The 22,831-nt window shown below is 35.7% G+C and overlaps 1 protein-coding gene across 1 annotated transcript; it reads left to right on the top strand.

Annotated features, from left to right (window-relative positions):
* The first annotated feature begins 6,311 nt into the window (after positions 1–6,311).
* On the top strand, positions 6,312–22,630 carry LOC141004057 (uncharacterized). The gene is made up of 6 exons (XM_073475553.1): positions 6,312–6,476; positions 9,676–10,042; positions 11,513–12,030; positions 14,383–14,452; positions 17,006–17,347; positions 22,221–22,630. The coding sequence occupies exons 1-6, from the start codon at positions 6,312–6,314 to the stop codon at positions 22,628–22,630; spliced, it is 1,872 nt and encodes a 623-aa protein (XP_073331654.1).
* The last annotated feature ends 201 nt before the right edge of the window (positions 22,631–22,831 follow it).

Here is a 22,831-nt window from a genome sequence, read left to right as displayed (position 1 = left end):
TACTAGTGAATTTTTATTTGTCTCCTTTTATTTCAGCTAATTTGGTGCAATCCATTTCCACAGTGTCTCAACACATGTGGTCAGTTGGTGGCTTGGTTGAATTGGCTTTTAGTTTTGTTCTTGCTGTTTATGCCAAGTATAAATGGAAACGTAAGTCCCACTACTGTCACTTTCAGTCATATGCAGCATGATTCATTTATAGTAAAAAACAATGAATACTATCCCAGGTTCCATCATTTTCAATATCATGGACGACATTATTGAACATAAAATGCCATGGAAACATTGTTGAAACTGATATTTCAGTAATAAATAGGTTTTGTCTCATTTTGAAATGTAAACGTAAGCTACAGCTTGTTGATGGTTACATTAATAGCATGTTTCAGTGTAAAGCACCAACCCAGTGTTAAGCTTGATAATATTAATAACATTTTATTTAGTTTTATGTTGTGTGTAGTGGAAAAAAACTGAACCATACATCATGCTTTTTACTTTCATAGTTCGTTCAAAGCATACAGTATCTGAAATGTCTCAATTTCATAAAAAAAAAAAATTAAAAATCCATTAGAGAAGGAAATGTTTAATTTACTGTAATTTTGTTTGCTGTCTAATAAAACCTTTTTTGGTGTGTTTCTGTGTTCATCAATGTCATGTTTTTCTTCACAAAAGGTGAGAAAGCTGATTTGCAGAGGGAAAATGCCTTTCTTCAGAATCAATCACAAAAGATGGAGAAAGAAAGAGACGACACCATTACTGCACTGCAGGAACAGAGGGAAGAACACGAGAGACAGAGGGAAGAACTGGGGGAACAGAGGGAAGAACTGGACAAACAGAGGGAAGAACTGGACAAACAGAGGGAAGAACTGAAGAAACAGAGGGAAGAACTGGAGAAACAGAGGGAAGAACTGGAGAAACAGAGATGCCGACTTAGGGAGCAACTTGAGGAAAACGAGAGAGAGAGAGAAAAGAACAAGCAGAAGCTTCGGTCAGTGGAGAGGAAAATAACAGAGAGAGAAAAGATGTTCGACAAACCAGAGAAATTATTAAGAAAAAAGGAAAACCTGTTACAGGCTCAGTGGAAACTGGATGAGACTAAGAAAATTTTGGAGAAACAGATACTTGACAGAGAGAAATTGCTGGATACCACAGAGATTCTGTTACCTAGAATTAACAGACAGAGTGATGCTTGAATCTGTTTATATTATCCAAACAGATGCAAATGTCAACGCAATCAGAGCAAATAGTCACCAAAAGACCAACATGTGAAAAGATACAGCATCACACACATTTCATTGGTGTCTGGATTAAATGTCAAACTACAGATGAATAATTCATGCTTGCTGGGACTGTTGACAAAAAAACATATGAACTGTAATTTGAAATTTTATGTAACAGGGTACAGTGTTTTATGGGGATTCATAATAACCAGGTGCAGCTAAACGACAGCAAGGACAACATTTATGATGGTGTAATAAGAACCACTAGATTTAATGAATTGTGTGCAGACAGAATTTCAAAATATTTACAAGATTTATGAATGAAATTTAGAATATCTTTCAACATATCTATGAAAGGTGTCAAATATATGGGTTCACTGCTCTGTGATGTGTTTATCATGTGTTCTTAATGTCACGGGTTGTTCAAAATTAGCTGATTGTTGTAGACATGTTCAAAATTAAAGACTACACAGAAACTGAAACAGGGAAAGACAATATAACTTTGCAATGAACATTTTGTAGCTTTTCAATATGAATGTGCTTATTATATGTTACATATGTTAGAACCAAACAGCAGTTTCATTTTTGGTTTGGATTCTGGCTATTTTTACTCTACAGTCTCCCAGTAACCACAGGTAAACTGAGCTGGATAAGATATAAGGAGCACTTAAAGGTTTAGACTATTGTTTTCTCACCAACTGTTATCAAGGATCTTAAAAACACATTATTACAATTTTTAAACAACAAAAACATAAATAGCAAAGAACAATTTTAACATGGGGAGGACATTAAGGATCATAAGGACATTAGGACATTGATGTTAAGGCTGGATAAGACTGATTTATTACAGGTGCAGCATTAAGTGTTACTTGGCGTGTACAGTTGTGTAATTGTGTTACTTGTCTGATGTTAACTGTTGAAAATCTGCTTTAGTTCATGTGTCTTTTTACTGTAAATATGCAAACATTTACAAATTCAAAATATTACAAGTGGCTTTGTGATATTCCTTTAAAAAGTACTTTGTTAAAACATTTTCTCTATAAAAAACGATTTTTCTAATGAATGACTGCTGCTTTTGTTTCTGAATTGTCTGCTCTATAGTCAGTCTACAATAAGATGACCACACAGGTTTCAGATTGAGGCTTGAATGAATAGTCAACTTTTTTTTGAAGCGCTGCCTATGACATCTTGAGCAAAAGTGGGTTGAAAGGTGTTAGGTGGTAAAAGGAAGTAGATGTCCAACTCCATTTTATAGCGCTGATTAAATATTAACCAGTGCTGTTGAGTCTAACACAATAAAACAACTCGCCATCTTAAAATCCTGACATCAAATCTCATTATGTTTGAATTGTATTTTGTGTATTATTCATTGTTGTAAAGGTACAACTTAATTAATTTCCTACAACTATGGCCATGGTTCAGTAACTATATGTGGTATAGAAGCGTAGACATACAAATCTGTATAAGTGCTACAACGTGAACACACCTCATTCAATAAACATGGTATCATTCAAAGTACAACATGTTGTTTGAGGACTTTGACCATTCAGTTTACTGAGAGTTGAGGCGAGGCAAGACGACAGTTTGACCGTCAGGTATGTTGGATTTTCAAATTTAAATTCTATCCAATCTTTTGTCAAAATTTTAGTCAATTTTATTACAACACATTCATTAGTATATACGTACTTTGTAACCCCTTCCCAAGTAATAATTACAGATGCAATTGCTAACTATACTTAGCTTGCTGGTCCTCCAGTAATTTAAATTCTATCTGGAGTAACGTCCATTTTAAAGTGGATTTTCACAGTAGCCTACTTGTTAATCAGCTCAGTGAGAAATGTGGCTCTTGTGTGAAAATGGAGTCAGTTGGTATTCATATCTTTTGATTCTTTTCTTTTCTATTCTTGACTTTTTTAGCAGTCGAGGATGATTCCCATTAAGGATGTACGTATCAGAACTGTCAGTGTTTCGGCTGTCTTCCTTCTCCTAACACACTTTTGTGGAGGTAACTTACACACAAACATCAATAACGTTTGGTACGGGTTCTTAGTCCTTTGACACACAAAGAATAAGGCAACAATTATGTTATTTTTGAGTATCTCTAGTAAGTGCACATTTACAGTCAGCAAGTTGCATCTTTTAATTCACGAGCTTAACTTAAACTCATGCATATACAAATAAACTCAGATCCACAGTGACGTCAAGGTTGGTGAGTTTTTTGTTGTCTCACTGCATTGTTTTTTGGATTACAAATATAATATAAAATGCAACTCATTCAATTCTGTAATGCAGGCACAAAAGTATGTTAGATGGGGATGTGAGTGATGGGATCCTACAGGCAAAACAGTTGAGGTCATTTTACATGAGAGATCTGTTTGCTTATATGTCTGTCTATGCTCCCCTCACTGGTTTGAAGTGGGTGGGGCTAAAAAAATAAAAAGGTGATGTAACATACCTGTTAGCACCAATTAGGATTTTGCAACATTTAAATATTTCAATCAGATGACATATCATGATTGTTGTATATCAAGTTATATATATGTACATAATGTCAGACAAATACTTAAGATACTTGTTTTTTTATTCTGAAAAATATTAAATTAGCTGTACTGCATCAGTTATGTTAAATCCAACCTGCTGGTGATTTGGCCTTAAATGAACAAAGCTTATTTGTGCCTCTTAGACAGTTTTCTAGCGCTGAAACTCTAAAGATATAACAGAGGCCATGAATAAAATCCATGTTCATAATAAATATTCAAGAACAGAATTTAAAATAGACCTACTTTTTTCCCAGGTCAGTCACAGGAGTTTGGTCCACCTCAGCCAGTCATGGCTATGGTCGGTGATGACATTGTTTTGCCATGTCAGCTGGAAGCTCCTGTGGATGCTGTTTCCATGACAATGGAGTGGGGAAGACCTGATCTGGACCCCAGATTTGTCTATGTGTGGCATGACGGTCAGGAACTTCCGGTGGACCAAAACAAGGCCTACAAGGGAAGAGCATCACTGTCCATCAGCAAACTGAAACATGGAGACCTTTCACTGACACTCTCCAAAGTGAACATTTCTGATAACGGGATATACAGATGTTACATTCCAAAACTGAGTGAAGAACACTTAGTTGAGCTTCTGGTTGGTAAGTCTACTGACTTCACTGTCTTATATATACAACTTTTCTACTTTAAAGAACAAAGTTCATACAACATTTTTGTCTAATACACCCATTGTCTTGAAATTTGAAGTTCGCTGTCGTGTTATAGGTGTTGTTTATCAGCCTTTTCTTTTTGCAATGTCAAAATTAGACCACATTAGAAAAATCCAACGATGCACTGCTGTACTAAATGTTATTAAAGATTACATTGCCCATCATAGCACGGAATATTATAAAATTAAATAAATTAAATCATACTCTGTGAAACCTGGCCTTTATGAACACAAAGCCGATATTATGACAGGAATTTATTGAAGGCACACGCAGAGGTCTACCTCAGTTGCTCTCATTTGCACTGTTTTTAGTTTTTGTTGCAGTTACTGCCAAAGTATTTCTTATAAAACTTCCTATAAAAAATATTAGGTAGTGTAAAATTTCTTCAACTTAGAAAGCTGTTTTTTTTTAAAGAGAGGCAATTGATTTTCATTGGCAGTTATATTTTTAGTTATATTATTTAATTGTCAGGTTCAAAGAAGAACTAAAGGCAATTATTTTGTTAACATTTTTCAATGATGTGCTGCTAAAATATTAAATTGTTGACTATGGACACTCAACAACATGGACCTCAGTTAGACTGAGCCAATGCTGGTGTAATAATTTAAGTATAAAAGATGCTGTACATCATTTAAAAACTGAACCAATAATTTGTATTGAATGTCTCCTCACCACCAGGTGCAGTTTCCTTACCTGGTATCAGCTTAGCAGGCATCCATAAAAGCAGCAGTGGAGTGATGTTAGACTGTAAGTCTGAGGGCTGGTATCCAGAGCCTGAGGTGTTCTGGCTGGACGCTGAGGGAAACCTCCTCTCTGCTGGACCTACAGAGACAGTCAGAGGTCCTGATGACCTCTATACTGTCAGCAGCAGAGTGACTGTGGAGAAGAGACACAGCAACAGCTTCACCTGTAGAGTCCAACAGAACCACATCAACCAGACCAGAGAGACACTCATACATGTTCCAGGTAGACATGTTTTTAAAGAACCAGTTTGAGTTTCCAAATCATTAAAAAAAAAACATAGACATTAGGTTAGTTGTCCAAGTTTCATAAAAGGTGATGCTCTCTTTGTTTTTGTTTTAATTTCAGATGATTTCTTCATGGCCCCATCAAGTTGTTCTCCTTGTATTGCCATTAGTGTGCTGCTTGGTGTCATGTTTATTCCCGCAGTTGTCCTTTTGGTCTGGAAATGGAGACAAAGCAAAATCGGTGAGAGAAAACACTCATTTCACTTTTTTAGTAATGATTTTCTGTCTATTACACTTATGGTTGTCATAAGCGGAACAGATGATCATCACAAGACAGCATACAAGTTAGTGTTCATAATGTCTCAAAATTAATGGTTTCGTCCTTTTGGTCTTGAAATGGAAACGCAGCAAACCCAGTAAGCCAAAAATGTTATTTGACATTTCTAATAATGATGTTTCTCTTAAGCTTATGGTTATAATGATATGTGGCAAATTATCTCAAAACAGTATTACAGTGTTACTGGTCAAAATGTTCATGTATATGTATTGAAATTCAGATTTCATTATCAAAGTGTAAAAGGAACACAGGAACAAAACAGCACTCCAAGTCAACCTTTATTTTGCCATCTGATATTGTGTCAGAAAAGAGCTTCCTGTTTGAAATGGTGTGAGTTGTATGTTGAAATGAAATGATCCAGAAGCACAGTCAAGATATTATTTGGTGTCATTTGAATGAACTAATGTCTATAACCCTTTATTTCAGTTTAGTCTCTGTGTCTCACTCAGTTTCACAATTGTTTTTTTCCAAAATGTGTTGTGTAACACTGCTTCTGTTTCTACACAGAGACAAAAATGCACAACAAGAAGAAAAATGAAGAAAAAGGAAGCAGAGAGCAGCTCATAGATGAAGAACAAAAAGAAATGACAAAGATTATTGAGATACTGAAGGAAGTGAATGACAAACTAGTGAGGCAGAAAGAGCAAATCATCGTCCAACAGCAGAAGGCAGAGAAGCTGATGGAGGAGAATGAAAAGAAGTTTAAAACAGTGGACAAAGAAGTAACAGAGAAGGAGGGAGATAAAACAGTAAACAGAGCACAGGGATACTTAAAACTCAAAGAAATCATACAAGAGGCCAACTGGAATCTGGAGGAGAGAAAGAAATATCATCAACAACTAAATTTGAACACAGATGAACTATCGAAGAGCATTTTAGATGAGGTTAATAGAATAAGTAAAATGAAGAACCAAGTAGAGAGCAACAGGCAGCAAATTAAGTAACTGATGGAAGAGACAGAGAGACAGAGAGAGGAGATTCAGAGATAACTTCAGTCAGAGAGAAGAGGAAAGAAATAAGACAACAAAACAAGTCCTTTAACATCACATTAATTTACTCAATCTGCTCAGCACCAAATAACAGACAGGCACAGTTGGGGCCTAGCTAGCGAACATAGCCGAGCATTTAACGGCTAAAGAGCCACATATGTTCAGATGAACTAACAGAAACCAAGACACAGAACTAGAAGAGAGTGAATTCTGAGCTTACATTCATCAGGTGTCCAGAAACACGGTGCTAAATGAATGTTAATGCTGCTCAACTGCTGGATGTGTAAAAAAGTGTAACTGGACGACAACATATATATTTAAAAGTTGATGATATGTTGTATTAGCTTGTGTTTCTTCAATTATAACAAGCAAATAACAAATAAGCAAATAGCAAATAACCCTAACCCTTCAAAAATGAGTTGAGCGCACTGTTCAGCCAAGCCCAATCAGTGGTAATGTATAAGACCTATACTGTAATTATATGTATATGTGATGGTTACAAAATTCTTACATTGATTTGATTGCATCGTTCTCCAACACTCCAGCAGGTGAATGAAAAATGTAAAGTGTTTTCTACTGCTGATAGATAACAGACAATCCAGGACTGAGGCACCCAGTTCAGAAAAAACAGCAGCAGCCATTTGATAAACAATGCCATGTATCAATTTCCTTTATGATTATATTGTAATATGATGATGATTAACTTATGCATTGTTCCTGTTCTCTTGCAAATTACTACCCACATGGGGCATTTTTTTTGCATTCATTGAGCATTATCAAAGACAATATGAACTAATGTCAAGATTGTCAATACTTTCATATCAACGTAACATATGCAATGTATTTTTAATTTAGCCAATAAAATCAGTGTTTTAGTTACTCACTGGAAAAATTCAATGAAAGTTAAAAAGTGAAAAGCAGTGGAATGTCTGTAGTTATACTTGTTAATTCAGTGACATTAAGTTTGTATCTGTGGTGTTTTACTCATTTTAAATTTCATTTTGTTTTCTTTTTAATAACCATGTTGATAGATATGCTCACTTGCTTTTTATCTCATGTTGTCATTGGTTAAATTTAACTTGTGTGTGTGTGTGTGTATGCTTGTGCATTTGAATAGTTAAAGCCAGTGTTTGCTGTAGTGTACATACAAGAACTGTTTAAATAAATGTTCTATTGTTTGATCAAATTTGTGTCACAATTTCACTATGAGAAATATATTTACATAATGATCTGAGCAAAACATTTTGGGAAACAACAGCAGCATGTCATGTTTACTTTACATCATACTTTTCTACTGGCAAATAAGCAAAAAAAAACAGAAGATTGTTAAATAGTGAAAAATGACATTATTTAGGAGAGGCAAAAGTAGGAAAGAGCACAGTGCTTCAGTGTTTCAAGTGTCTACTTCTCTCAGTTCTGTGCAGAAATACTGTGTTAGCAGGTTATTACATCAGAAAATATCAATACATTTAAATATGTTCAGTGTGATCTGTAAAGTAAAAAAGAAAAGTGAAAAAAGAAAAATGCTTCAATGCTGCTTGTCTTGTTCTCTTGAAGTGCTTTTTCCAACATTCACTCTGTACTCAAGTTTAAAAAAAAGCTTACGTATGCATTTAACTTGCTGTATGTGTCATTTGTTGTTTTGAAAAGCTAAAATTGTAGAACAAATTGACGTAAAGATTTTTAAAGATGCTCTAGTAAAGAACAGCCCCACTTGAGCAGAAATTAAATAAAACATTCTCATCATAGCAGTTGGTTAATCCAGACTATAAAATTAATTGTCTCTGTTAATATAAAACCAGTAACCAACCGTTGTCACAGTTTATGCTCTATGTAGTTATAAAATCATAAAGTGGCAAACAGTCCAAGGTCTAATCTGAACCTGGACAAAACCGAACAACTTCTTTGACGGTAAGCCGGCTCAGAATTACTTTTCAATAACACTGTTATACATTCTGATGATGATTAAATAGTTATAATTATACCTGCTACTTGTGTAAAGATTTTGGTTTCACTGCTTTTACCCAATATCATACTGTATGTAACGCTCATTATATGACCAAGTTAAAACAAAGAGAGCTTTTCTCAGGGGCAACTGTTGTGTCTACGTAAATCTACAATATCTGAATCAAGAAAAATAGAACATATATCATACTTTATCAGAATATACAATATCATCTATTTCAGTAATTGATTTAACTGGAAACTACTGTTGCTAAATACTTCCTTTAATGTCATCTGGATTCTACTTTAAAGTGATTTGAGTTAAGATACATTGATGTTCAGACTACTTGTATAAACTGAACCGATCCTGGTTTCATCCTGGAATATCTGTCAGGTTAGTATTTTATATGTTTTTTGAAAACATACCTTTAGTCACCTTGAATTCCTCTTTTCTGTGCACAGAAGAAAATGTGTCTCTTCAACTGGTTTGGATTCTGGCTATTTTTACTCTACAGTCTCCCAGTAACCACAGGTAAACTGACTCACAGGATTAAAAAATGCTTAGAAATCTAATATATATCCCACAAGTCCCTGGACCAAATGGCAAAACATTTTTCCTGATTTTTTTTGCGTTAATTTGTGTCTCTTCACCTTAACCTGAACCCAGCTCAGCACTAATGGATAAATCCAAGACAATCTAAAAAAACAACAAAAGAAAACTTCAGACTTTACATTTTTATAACGGTCTACAAGAACATGCTAAACTCAACAAAATTGACCTGTTCACAGAGTACGCCAGCTGGCTTACAGTCTGCAGCAATCATTTCATCAGATGTTCTGCTTTCTGAAAAATCCAAAGAACAAATCTGGAAAGAAAACAGACTCATAATCTATTAGAAACTGTATCTCTGCTGTTTGTGATTGTGTTTTTATGTACGTATTCTTCATAATTGCAAGTTGCATCTAGACAAAAAGCGAAAATACACAAACGCTCACAGGTTTTATCCTTTAGCAGCCACTTTTGTTTCCTTTCCTTACAGGGCAGTCAAACCTGATTTGTTCAACTCAACCAATCATAGCCCACGCTGGAGATGATGTCATTCTATCCTGTCGCCTTGATCCTCCCATCAGTGCCAGTTCCAGGACAGTGGAGTGGACCAAACCTGGGTTGGACCCTGAGTACATCCATGTTCACCAAGATGGACGACTGGTGTATCAGAGTCAAAATCCATTGTATAATTACCGCACAGCTCTGTTTGTGGATCAGCTGATTAACGGAAACGTCTCCATGAAACTCTTCAGAGTGAAAACCTCTGATGCTGGAAAATACAAATGCTTCCTTCCTTCATTATGGAAAGAAGCTTTCATCGAACTAAAGATAGGTGAGAAAACGTGTGTGGGAAGTTTTGTAGTGAAACATACCAGGATCATTGTGCAGTTGGAAAATTGACTAATTGGCTTTTCATATGTATCAGAATGATCAGTAGTAAAATGTGCAGCTCTTTTATCTGGAACAATTGAAAAAATATGCATTTGAGGCATAATTAATACAAATATTATAACATATCAAAGGATAATTCCAATTGATTACCTTCTGTCTTGTTTTGACTATTATTTCTATCAGTCAAAATGACATGTTATAGTATATTATTAAAATTAATGATATAATAACATAGAATAGGGGATCTTGAAGAGATCTGATCAAACAAGTCACAACAGGCAAGAAACATGACAGGTCGGACAATCAGACAGGTTGTAAACAAGCATACAGTTTTTTTTCTAAACTAGTGTTTGGAGGTTAAACCAAATGTAAGTGCACCTGATATGTCCATAATATTCCCTCAATACACAATGAATATAGTGTTGAAGTCAAAGATGCTTTACAAACCTCAAAGAAACCATAAGCTGTTGACTTATTATAATATTTTGGCAGACCTGGGGTTTGTTTACTATCCGACTGCTTGTCTGACTCCTTTTGTGTTCCTGGACATTCTGATGAGTTCATGGATATGACACACATCCATGTTCCAGGTTGAAAAGATTTTGAAAAAAAGTTTCAGCTTCAAACCACCCTGCTGGTTGGTGGGTGGCACACAAACCATATGTTTTCTGTCAAACATGAAGTTTTATAGAAGTGTTTCTCTCTCATCTCATTTCAGATGATGTCTTCATGGCCCCATCAAGTTGTACGCTTTATATTGCCATTAGTGTGTTGCTTGGTCTCATGTTTATTCCCGCAGTTGTCATTTTGGTCTGGAAATGGAGACAAAGCAAAATTGGTGAGAGAAAACACTCATTTCACTTTTTTAGTGATGATTTTCTGTCTATTACACTCATGGTTATGATAAGTGGAAGAGATGATCGTCACAACACAGTGTAAAAGTTAGCATTCATAATGTCTCAAAATTAATGGTTACATCCTTTTGGCCTTGAAATGGAGACGCAGCAAAACCAGTAAGCAAAATGTATTTCAAATCTCTAATAATGATGTTTCTCTTAAGTTTATGGTTATGCTATGTGGCAAATCATCTCAACTCAGTATTACTGTAACTTATTGCTGAAAAAATTCAAACTGCATTATCAAAGTGTTAAAATGTATTATGTAAAGGAACAAAGGAACAAAAAAGCACTCCAAGTCAACCTTTATTTTGCCATCCGATAAGGTGTCAGAGAAGAGCTTCCTGTTTGAAATAGTGTGAGCTGTATTTTGAAATGAAATGATCGAGAAGCACAGTAAAGATATTATTTGGTTATACTTTCAACACTTTTAGTTTGGTCTCTGTGTCTCATGCAGTTTCACAACTGTTTTTGTCTAAAATGTGCTGTGTAACACTGCTTCTGTTTCTACACAGAGAATAAAAACAAAGAGAAAAAAGAAGAAGGAAGCGGAGAGCAGCTCATGACAGAGCGCAAGAAAATGGAGGATTTGGATAAGATAATGCCAAAACTCAATGAGGAGTTACAAAACAAAGATGAGGAACAGAAAGAAATGACAAAGATTATTGAGATACTGAAGGAAGTGAGTGACAAACTATTCAGGCAGAAAGAGCAAATCATCGTCCAACAGCAGAAGGCAGAGAAGCTGATGGAGGAGAATGAAAAGAAGTTTAAAACAGTGGACAAAGAAGTAACAGAGAAGGAGGGAGATAAAACAGTAAACAGAGCACAGGGATACTTAAAACTCAAAGAAATCATACAAGAGGCCAACTGGGACCTGGATGAGAGAAGGAAAGATCACCAACAACTGCAAATGAACACAGAAGAACTATCGAAGAGCATTTTTGATGAGGTCAGGAGAATAAGTGAAAAGAAGAAGCAAGTAGAGAGCGACATGCAGCAAATTAAGAAACAGATGGAGGAGATTCAGAGGGTACTTCAGTCAGAGAGAAGAAATAAGACAACAAAACAAGCCCTTTAACATCACATTAATTTACTCAATCTGCTCAGCACCAAATAACAGACAGGCACAGTTGGGGCCTAGCTAGCGAACATAGCCGAGCATTTAACGGCTAAAGAGCCAGATACGTTCAGATGAACTAACAGAAACCAAGACACACAACTAGAAGAGAGTGAATCCTGAAATTACATTCATCAGGTGTCCAGAAACACGGTGCTAAATGAATGTTAATGCTGCTCAACTGCTGGACGTGTAAATAAGAAACTTTTTCTGGACGACGACATATGTATTTAAAAGTTGATATGTTGTATTAGCTTGTGTTTCTTCAATACAAAAATGAGTTGAGCACACTGATCAGACGAGCTCATTCAGTGGTAATGTATAAGACCTATACTCTAATAATATGTATATGTGATGGCTACAAAGTTCTCACATTGATTTGATTGCATTGTTCTCCAACACTCCAGCAGGTGATTGACAAATGTAAAGTGTTTTCTCCTGCTGATAGATAACAGACAATCCAGGACTGAGGCACCCAGTTCAGAAAAAAACAGCGGCCATTTGATAAACAATGCCATGTCTCCATTTCCTTTATGATTATATTGTAATATGATGATGATTGAGTAATGCATTGTTCCTGTTCTCTTGCAAATTACTACCCAAGTGGGCCATATTTTTTGCATTCATTGAGCATTATCAAAGAAAATATGGAATAACGTGAATATTGTCAATACTTTCATATCAACGTAACGTATGCAAGATATTTTTAATTTAGCCAATAAAATCAGTGTTTTACTCAATGGAAAAACACAATGAAAGTTAAAAAGTGAAAAGCAGTGGAATGTCTGTAGTTATACTCGTTAATTCAGTGACATTAAGTTTGTATCTGTGGTGTTTTACTCATTTTAAATTTCATTTTGTTTTCTTTTTAATTACCATGTTGTTGTCTGTTTTGATAGATATGCTCACTTGCTTTTTATCTCATGTTGTCATTGGTTAAATTTAACGTGTGTGTGTGTATGCTTGTGCATTTGAATAGTTAAGGCCAGTGTATGCTGTAGTGTACATACAAGAACTGTTTAAATAAATGTTCTATTGTTTGATCAAATTTGTGTCACAATTTCACTGTGAGAAATATATTTATATAATGATCTGAGCAAAACATTTTGCAACAGCAGCATGTCGTGTTTACTTTACATCATACTTTTCTACTGGCAAATAAGCAAAAAAAAAAAAACAGAAGATTGTTAAATAGTGAAAAATGACATTATTTAGTAGAGACAAAAGTAAGAAACAGCACAATGCTTCAGTGTTTCAAGTGTTTACTTCTCTCAGTTCTGTGCAGAAATACTGTGTTGGCAGGTTATAACATGAGAAAATATTAATACATTTAAATATGTTCAGTGTGATCTGTAAAGTAAAAAAGAAAAAGTGAAAAAAGAAAAATGCTTTAATGCTGCTTGTCTTGTTCTCTTAAAGGGCTTTTTCCAACATTCACTCTGTACTCAAGTTAAAAAATAAGCTTACTTGTACATTTAACTTGCTGTATGTGTCATTTGTGGTTTTGAAAAGCTAAAATTGTAAAACAAATTGACGTAAAGATTTTTAAAGATGCTCTTGTAAAGAACGGCCCCACTTGAGCAGAAATTAAATAAAACTTCCTCATCAAAGCAGTTGGTTAATCCAGTCGATAAAATTAATTGTCTCTGTTAATATAAAACCAGTAACCAACCGTTGTCACAGTTTATGGTCTATGTAGTTATAAAATCATAAAGTGGCAAACGTCCAAGTCCAAGGTCTAATCTGAACCTGGACAAACCGAACAACTTCTTTCACGGTAAGCCGGCTCAGAATTACTTTTCAATAACACTGTTTTACATTCTGATGATGATTAAATAGTTGTAATTATACCTGCTACTTGTGTAAAGATTTTGGTTTCACTGCTTTTACCCAATATCATACTGTGTGTAACGCTCATTATATGACCGAGTGAAAACAAAGAGAGCTTTTCTCAGGGGCAACTGTTGTGTCTATGTAAATCTACAATATCTGATTAAAGAAAAATAGAACATATATCATCAGAATATACAATATCATCTATTTCAGTAATTGATTTAACAGGAAACAACTGTTGCTAAATACTTCCTTTAATGTCATCTGGATTCTACTTTAAAGTGATTTAAGTTAAGATACATTGATGTTCAGACTACTCGTATACACTGAACTGATCCTGGTTTAATCCTGGAATATCTGTCAGGTTAATATTTTATATGTTTTTTGAAAACATACCTTTAGTCACCTTGAATTCCTCTTTTCTGTGCACAGAAGAAAATGCATCTCTTCAACTGGTTTGGATTCTGGCTATTTTTACTCTACAGTCTCCCAGTAACCACAGGTAAACTGACTCACAGGATTCAAAAATGCTTAGAAATCTAATATATATCCCACAAGTCCCTGGACCAAATGGCAAAACACTTTTCCTGAAATTTTTTTTGTGTTAATTTATGTCTCTTCACCTTAACCTGAACCCAACTCAGCACTAATGGATTAATCCAAGACAATCTAAAAAAAAAAAAAAAGAAAACTTCAGACTATACATTTTTATAACTGTCTACAAGAACATGCTAAACTCAACAAAATTCACCTGTTCACAGAGCACGCCAGCTGGCTTACAGTCTGCAGCAATCATTTCATTAGATGTTCTATTTTCTGAAAAATCCAAAGAGCAAATCTGGAAAGAAAACAAAGTCATAATCTATTAGAAACCAGTGGCAAACCTTGCCTATCAGAACTGGGCCTTCTGTACCCCTCCCCCCAAAAAAGAAATCACTAAGGAAAAATACGTGGCGTCCCTGGCCATTTTTAAGCTTTAGGCAAAATATAATTTTACTGCTCCATCTTCAAAACGGCGTTGTTCTAGTTATGCACACAGCCACACACACGCACAAAGAAACACACACGCACACACTATCGGACGTCAGGTAGACAGTCACTTTATGAACAATCATTTAACAAGTGCGTTGAAACAAAATGCACCCAGTTCAACGAGATGCACCACTGTAGCAAAACCAGCAATAAAACATCACTTCCACTCACCAATGACGTCACTTAACCCTCTAGGCGCCAAAGTCGCATTATTGCGACAGGCAACATTGCTCATTAAAACAGCCCATATCTTTAAACCTACTGCCTTGTGCTGTTACTGCTTGCTACCACTCGATAGCCAATAGATTCAGCTTCAATCCTGACGTCATTTGGGGGTGTGTTTATATGCAAAATACCTGAGAAAAAGGAAGTTTGAAACCCGACACCAGCTGTCGGAGCGGCAGCGGCTAAGCGGGCAGAGTGGGAGAGGAGAGAGCCGCGGAGCGGTGGCGGAAGTGTGCTGGACAGATCGAGAGACAGACAGCGATTTTTGTAATAAAAAACAAACTGCCCAAAAGACAGTGCGGATGAGGTGCTTGCACAGATCTTTGCTGATCGCGATTCAGAAGGGGACGATTTGCCCTCTGATGACGATCGCTCGTCAGAGACGAGTGACTGACGATGCTGCAGCTGCAGACACTGTCACACAAGCAACACGCGCTGATCACGGAGAGAGTTTTCTTTTCTTTTTACAAGTTAGATTAGGAAATTTACTCCAATCAAACTCCTGTTCATTTACTCTGAGGATGAGAGGATGAAAAAAAAAAATCTACTGTGTAAATATGTTCAGAATTCCGTTTTACTGAATTTTACCTGGTGACATACAAATTAGATTAGTAAATTTACTCCAATCAAACTCCTGTTCCTTTATTTTGAGGATGAGATGACAATATAGATATTTTTTTTCTGTGTAAATATGTTCAAAAATCAGTTTTACTGAAAGTTACTTTCAGTCACCTGGTGACGTCACAATATGCAAATTAGATGATTAAATTTACTCCCATCACAAACTTTAGGTCATTATGAATATTTTTCTCATTTACACTATGGATTTATCTCTCACCACTTCCAAGCTACAGCCTTTTGAAATCTTACAATCCAAATGGAATATTTTCCTAAATAAACTCTGGCGCCTAGAGGGTTAAAGACGAAATCTTTTCATTAAATGCTCGTCTTGAAAAGGGCACTGACCAAAAATCTGCGACAATATCATCTCCACCTGCTGTGAAAGTGGCGGACAAACCCTTTTCCCAGCAGGGACAGGCTTGCTAGTTTCAGGGTTGGCGACCGTTCTTCACAATGTCAAACTTTTCTTGAAAAGGGTTTTGTGAGCATATCTGCAACCAAATCAATTTCTTCTCCTCTGTCAGCCATTGTGGGTTGTGAAAACAGCTATTAAATCTACACAAATATATTTTAGTTTGTGCCGGTGGCTATAGATGCTTTTCTGGCTCTGACTAGTACCTCTCTCACCATCCAATCAAAGGACGTGAAAATGCCGACGTCATGGGACGCCTGCTAGATAGCCTTGGTGTTGCCAACTCGAAATCTGATTGGTTAAAGCAACAGTTTCATTGCCACTTACTTTAAGCTACAGGCGCCAGCACTATCAATTCTGAAGGCGTCAAGTCAGATTTCTTTGACCCTGGAAACACATGATGGCTGAAATATGATTGGATAAAAGCTTTAACATAAACATACACTAGTGGAAGCAGCGCAACTGGGAGAAAAGCTATGAAATGAAGAGAATAGACTATTGGAAATAATTTAATACATATTCATCGAAAAAAAAAAATAATTAAAACAAAAGTCAGTGATTCTGATAGAGTTTAGGCCAGCAGAGAAGGCCTTGCTGGCCCTGACAGCCCACCACTGTTAGAAACTGTATCTCTGCTGTTTGTGATTGTGTTTTTATGTACATATTCTTCATAATTGCAAGTTTCATCTAGACAAAAAGCGAAAACACACAAATGCTCACAGGTTTTTTTCCTTCATCAGCCACTTTTGTTTCCTTTCCTTACAGGGCAGTCAAACCTGATTTGTTCAACTCAACCAATCATAGCCCACGCTGGAGATGATGTCATTCTATCCTGTCGCCTTGATCCTCCCATCAGTGCCAGTTCCAGGACAGTGGAGTGGACCAAACCTGGGTTGGACCCTGAGTACATCCATGTTCACCAAGATGGACGACTGGTGTATCAGAGTCAAAATCCATTGTATAATTACCGCACAGCTCTGTTTGTGGATCAGCTGATTAACGGAAACGTCTCCATGAAACTCTTCAGAGTGAAAACCTCTGATGCAGGAAAATACAAATGCTTCCTTCCTTCATTATGGAAAGAAGCTTTCATCGAACTAAAGATAGGTAAGAAAACGTGTTTGGGAAGTTTTGTAGTGAAACATACCAGGATCATTGAGCAGTTGGAAAATTGACTAACTGGCTTTTCATATGTATCAGAATGATCAGTAGTAAAATGTGCAGCTCTTTTATCTGGAACAATTGAAAAAATATGCATTTGAGGCATTATTAACACAAATATTATAACATATAAAAGGATAATTCCAATTGATTAACTTCTGTGTTGTTTTAACTTTTATTTCTATCAGTCAAAATGACATATTATAGTATATTATTAAAATTAATGTTATAATAACATAGAATAGGGAGAGATCTGATCAAAGAAGTCACACCAGCCAAGAACCATGACAGGTCGGACAATCAGACAGGTTGTAAACAAGCAAACAGCTTTTTTTCTAAACTAGTGTTTGGAGGTTAAACCAAATGTAAGTGCACCTGAAATATCCATAATATTCCCTCAATACACAATAAATATAGTGTTGAAGTTAAAGTTGCTTTACAAACCTCAAAGAAACCATAAGCTGTTGAACTATTCCAATGTTTTTGCGAGCCTGGGGTTTGTTTGCTATCTGACTGCTTGTCTGACTGCTTTGTGTTGCTGGACATTCTGATGAGTTAATGGATATGACACACATCCATGTTCCAGGTTGAAAAGATTTTGAAAAAAAGTTTCAGTTTCAAACCAACCTGCTGGTTGGTGGGTGGCACACAAACATTAAGTTTTATAGAAGTGTTTCTCCCTCATTTCAGATGATTTCTTCATGGCCCCTTCAAGTTGTTCTCCTTATATTGCCATTAGTGTGCTGCTTGGTGTCATGTTTATTCCCGCAGTTGTCATTTTGGTCTGGAAATGGAGACAAAGCAAAATCGGTGAGAGAAAACACTCATTTCACTTTTTTAGTGATGATTTTCTGTCTATTACACTCATGGTTATGATAAGTGGAAGAGATGATCGTCACAACACAGTGTAAAAGTTAGCATTCATAATGTCTCAAAATTAATGGTTACGTCCTTTTGGTCTTGAAATGGAGTCGCAGCAAAACCAGTAAGCCAAAAATGTATTTGACATTTCTAATGATAATGTTTCTCTTAAGTTTATGGTTATGATATGTGGCAAATCATCTCAACTCAGTATTACTGTAAGTTATTGCTGAAAAAATTCAAACTGCATTATCAAAGTGTTAAAGTTTATTATGTAAAGGAACAAAGGAACAAAAAGCACTCCAAGTCAACCTTTATTTTGCCATCCGATAAGCTGTCAGAGAAGAGCTTCCTGTTTGAAATGGTGTGAGCTGTATTTTGAAATGAAATGATCCAGAAGCACAGTAAAGATATTATTTGGTTATACTTTCAACAATTTTAGTTTGGTCTCTGTGTCTCATGCAGTTTCACAACTGTTTTTTTCCTAAAATGTGCTGTGTAACACTGCTTCTGTTTCTACACAGAGAATAAAAATAAAGAGAAAAAAGAAGAAGGAAGCAGAGAGCAGCTCATGACAGAGCGCAAGAAAATGGAGGACTTGGATAAGATAATGCCAAAACTCAATGAGGAGTTACAAAACAAAGATGAGGAACAGAAAGAAATGACAAAGATTATTGAGACACTGAAGGAAGTGAGTGACAAACTAGTGAGGCAGAGAGAGCAAATCATGGTCCAACAGCAGAAGGCAGAGAAGCTGATAGAGGAGAATGAAAAGAAGTTTAAAACAGTGGAAAAAGAAGTAACAGAGAAGGAGGGAGATAAAACAGTAAACAGAGCACAGGGATACTTAAAACTCAAAGAAATAAGACAAGAGGCCAACTGGAACCTGGAGGAGAGAAAGAAAGATCATCAACAACTGCAAATGAACACAGATGAACTATTGAAGAGTACCATGGATGAGGTCAAGAGAATAAGTGAAAAGAAGAAGCAAGTAGAGAGCGACATGCAGCAAATTAAGAAACAGATGGAGGAGATTCAGAGGAAACTTCTGTCAGAGAGAAGAAGGAAGGAATAAGACAATGAAGCAAGTCCTTTAACATCACATTAATTTACTCAATCTGCTCAGCACCAAATAACAGACAGGGACAGTTGGGGCCGAGCTAGTGAACATAGTCGAGCATTTAACGGCTAAAGAGCCAGATACGTTCAGATGAACTAACAGACGAGAAGAAAGTGAATTCTGAACTTGTATTCATCACGGCATTAAATGAATGTTGCTGCTCAACTGCTGGACGTGTAAATAAGAAACTGTTTCTGGACAACGACATATATATTTAAAAGTTGATATGTTGTATTAGCTTGTGTTTCTTCAATACGAAAACCAGTTGAGCACACTGATCAGCCCAGCTCATTCAGTGGTAATGTATAAGACCTATACTGTAATAATATGTATATGTGATGGTTACAAAATTCTCACATTGATTTGATTGCATCGTTCTCCAACACTCCAGCAGGTGATTGAAAAATGTAAAGTGTTTTCTCCTGCTGATAGATAACAAACAATCCAGGACTGAGGCACCCAGTTCAGAAAAAACAGCAGCAGCCATTTGATAAACAATGCCATGTCTCCATTTTCTTTATGAATATATTGTAATATGATGATGATTGAGTAATGCATTGTTCCTGTTCTCTCGCAAATTACTACCCACGTGGGGCATACTTTTTGCATTCATTGAGCATTATCAAAGAAAATATGAACTAATGTCAAGATCGTCAATACTTTCATATCAACGTAACGTATGCAAGGTATTTTTAATTTAGCCAATAAAATCAGTGTTTTACTCAATGGAAAAATTCAATGGAAGTTAAAAAGGGAAAAGCAGTGGAATGTCTGTAGTTATACTTGTTAATTCAGTGACATTAAGTTTGTATCTGTGGTGTTTTACTCATTTTAAATTTCATTTTGTTTTCTTTTTAATTACCATGTTGTTGTCTGTTTTGATAGATATGCTCGCTTGCTTTTTATCTCATGTTGTCATTGGTTAAATTTAACTTGTTTGTGTGTGTATGCTTGTGCATTTGAATAGTTAAAGCCAGTGTTTGCTGTAGTGTACATACAAGAACTGTTTAAATAAATGTTCTATTGTTTGATCAAATTTGTGTCACAATTTCACTATGAGAAATATATTTACATAATGATCTGAGCAAAACATTTTGGGAAACAACAGCAGCATGTCATGTTTACTTTACATCATACTTTTCTACTGGCAATTAAGCAAAAAAACACCCAGAATATTGTTAAATAGTGAAAAATGACATTATTTAGTAGAGACAAAAGTAAGAAACAGCACAATGCTTCAGTGTTTCAAGTGTCTACTGCTCTCAGTTCTGTGCAGAAATACTGTGTTGGCAGGTTATAACATGAGAAAATATTAATACATTTAAATATGTTCAGTGTGATCTGTAAAGTAAAAAAGAAAAAGTGAAAAAAGAAAAATGCTTCAATGCTGCTTGTCTTGTTCTCTTGAAGTGATTTTTCCAACATTAACCTTGTACTCAAGTTAAAAAAAAGGCTTACGTATGCATTTAACTTGCTGTATGTGTCATTTGTTGTTTTGAAAAGCTAAAATTTGTAGAACAAATTGACGTAAAGATTTTTAAAGATGCTCTAGTAAAGAACAGCCCCACTTGAGTAGAAATTAAATAAAACTTTCTCATCACAGCAGTTGGTTAATCCAGTCGATAAAATTAATTGTCTCTGTTAATATAAAACCAGTAACCAACCGTTGTCACAGTTTATGGTCTATGTAGTTATAAAATCATAAAGTGGCAAACGTCCAAGTCCAAGGTCTAATCTGAACCTGGACAAACCGAACAACTTCTTTCACGGTAAGCCGGCTCAGAATTACTTTTCAATAACACTGTTTTACATTCTGATGATGATTAAATAGTTGTAATTATACCTGCTACTTTTGTTAAGATTTTGGTTTCACTGCTTTTACCCAATATAACTGTATAATGTAACGCTCATTATATGACCGAGTGAAAACAAAGAGAGCTTTTCTCAGGGGCAACTGTTGTGTCTATGTAAATCTACAATATCTGAATCAAGAAAAATAGAACATATATCATCAGAATATACAATATCATCTATTTCAGTAATTGATTTAAGTGGAAACAACTGTTGCTAAATACTTCCTTTAATGTCATCTGGATTCTACTTTAAAGTGATGTAAGTTAAGATACATTGATGTTCAGACTACTCGTATACACTGAACTGATCCTGGTTTAATTCTGGAATATCTGTCAGGTTAGTATTTTATATGTTTTTTGAAAACATACCTTTAGTCACCTTGAATTCCTCTTTTCTGTGCACAGAAGAAAATGCATCTCTTCAACTGGTTTGGATTCTGGCTATTTTTACTCTACAGTCTCCCACTAACCACAGGTAAACTGACTCACAGGATTAAAAAATGCTTAGAAATCTAATATATATCCCACAAGTCCCTGGACCAAATGGCAAAACATTTTTCCTGAATTTTTTTTGTATTAATTTGTGTCTCTTCACCTAAACCTGAACCCAGCTCAGCACTAATGGATTAATCCAAGACAATCTAAAAAAAAAAAAAAAGAAAACTTCAGACTATACATTTTTATAACTGTCTACAAGAACATGCTAAACTCAACAAAATTCACCTGTTCACAGAGCACGCCAGCTGGCTTACAGTCTGCAGCAATCATTTCATCAGATGTTCTGTTTTCTGAAAAATCCAAAGAGCAAATCTGGAAAGAAAACAGACTCATAATCTATTAGAAACTGTATCTCTGCTGTTTGTGATTGTGTTTTTATGTACGTATTCTTCATAATTGCAAGTTGAATCTAGACAAAAAGCGAAAACACACAAATGCTCACAGGATTTTTTCCTTTAGCAGCCACTTTTGTTTCCTTTCCTTACAGGGCAGTCAAACCTGATTTGTTCAGCTCAACCAATCATAGCCCACGCTGGAGATGATGTCATTCTATCCTGTCGCCTTGATCCTCCCATCAGTGCCAGTTCCAGGACAGTGGAGTGGACCAAACCTGGGTTGGACCCTGAGTACATCCATGTTCACCAAGATGGACGACTGGTGTATCAGAGTCAAAATCCATTGTATAATTACCGCACAGCTCTGTTTGTGGATCAGCTGATTAACGGAAACGTCTCCATGAAACTCTTCAGAGTGAAAACCTCTGATGCGGGAAAATACAAATGCTTCCTTCCTTCATTATGGAAAGAAGCTTTCATCGAACTAAAGATAGGTAAGAAAACGTGTTTGGGAAGTTTTGTAGCGAAACATACCAGGATCATTGTGCAGTTGGAAAATTGACTAATTGGCTTTTCATATGTATCAGAATGATCAGTAGTAAAATGTGCAGCTCTTTTATCTGGAACAGTTGAAGAAATATGCATTTGAAGCATAATAGGCCTTCACGATATGAGGAAAATCTGCGATGTGCGATAACACTGTTCAATATTGCGATGACGATATAACTTGCGATAAATAAACAAATATTGAAGTTTGCATATT

This window comes from Pagrus major, chromosome 10 (genome assembly GCF_040436345.1).
Source record: "Pagrus major chromosome 10, Pma_NU_1.0".
NCBI classification, from domain to species: domain Eukaryota; kingdom Metazoa; phylum Chordata; class Actinopteri; order Spariformes; family Sparidae; genus Pagrus; species Pagrus major.
This window is presented reverse-complemented; position numbering and strand designations above follow the sequence as displayed.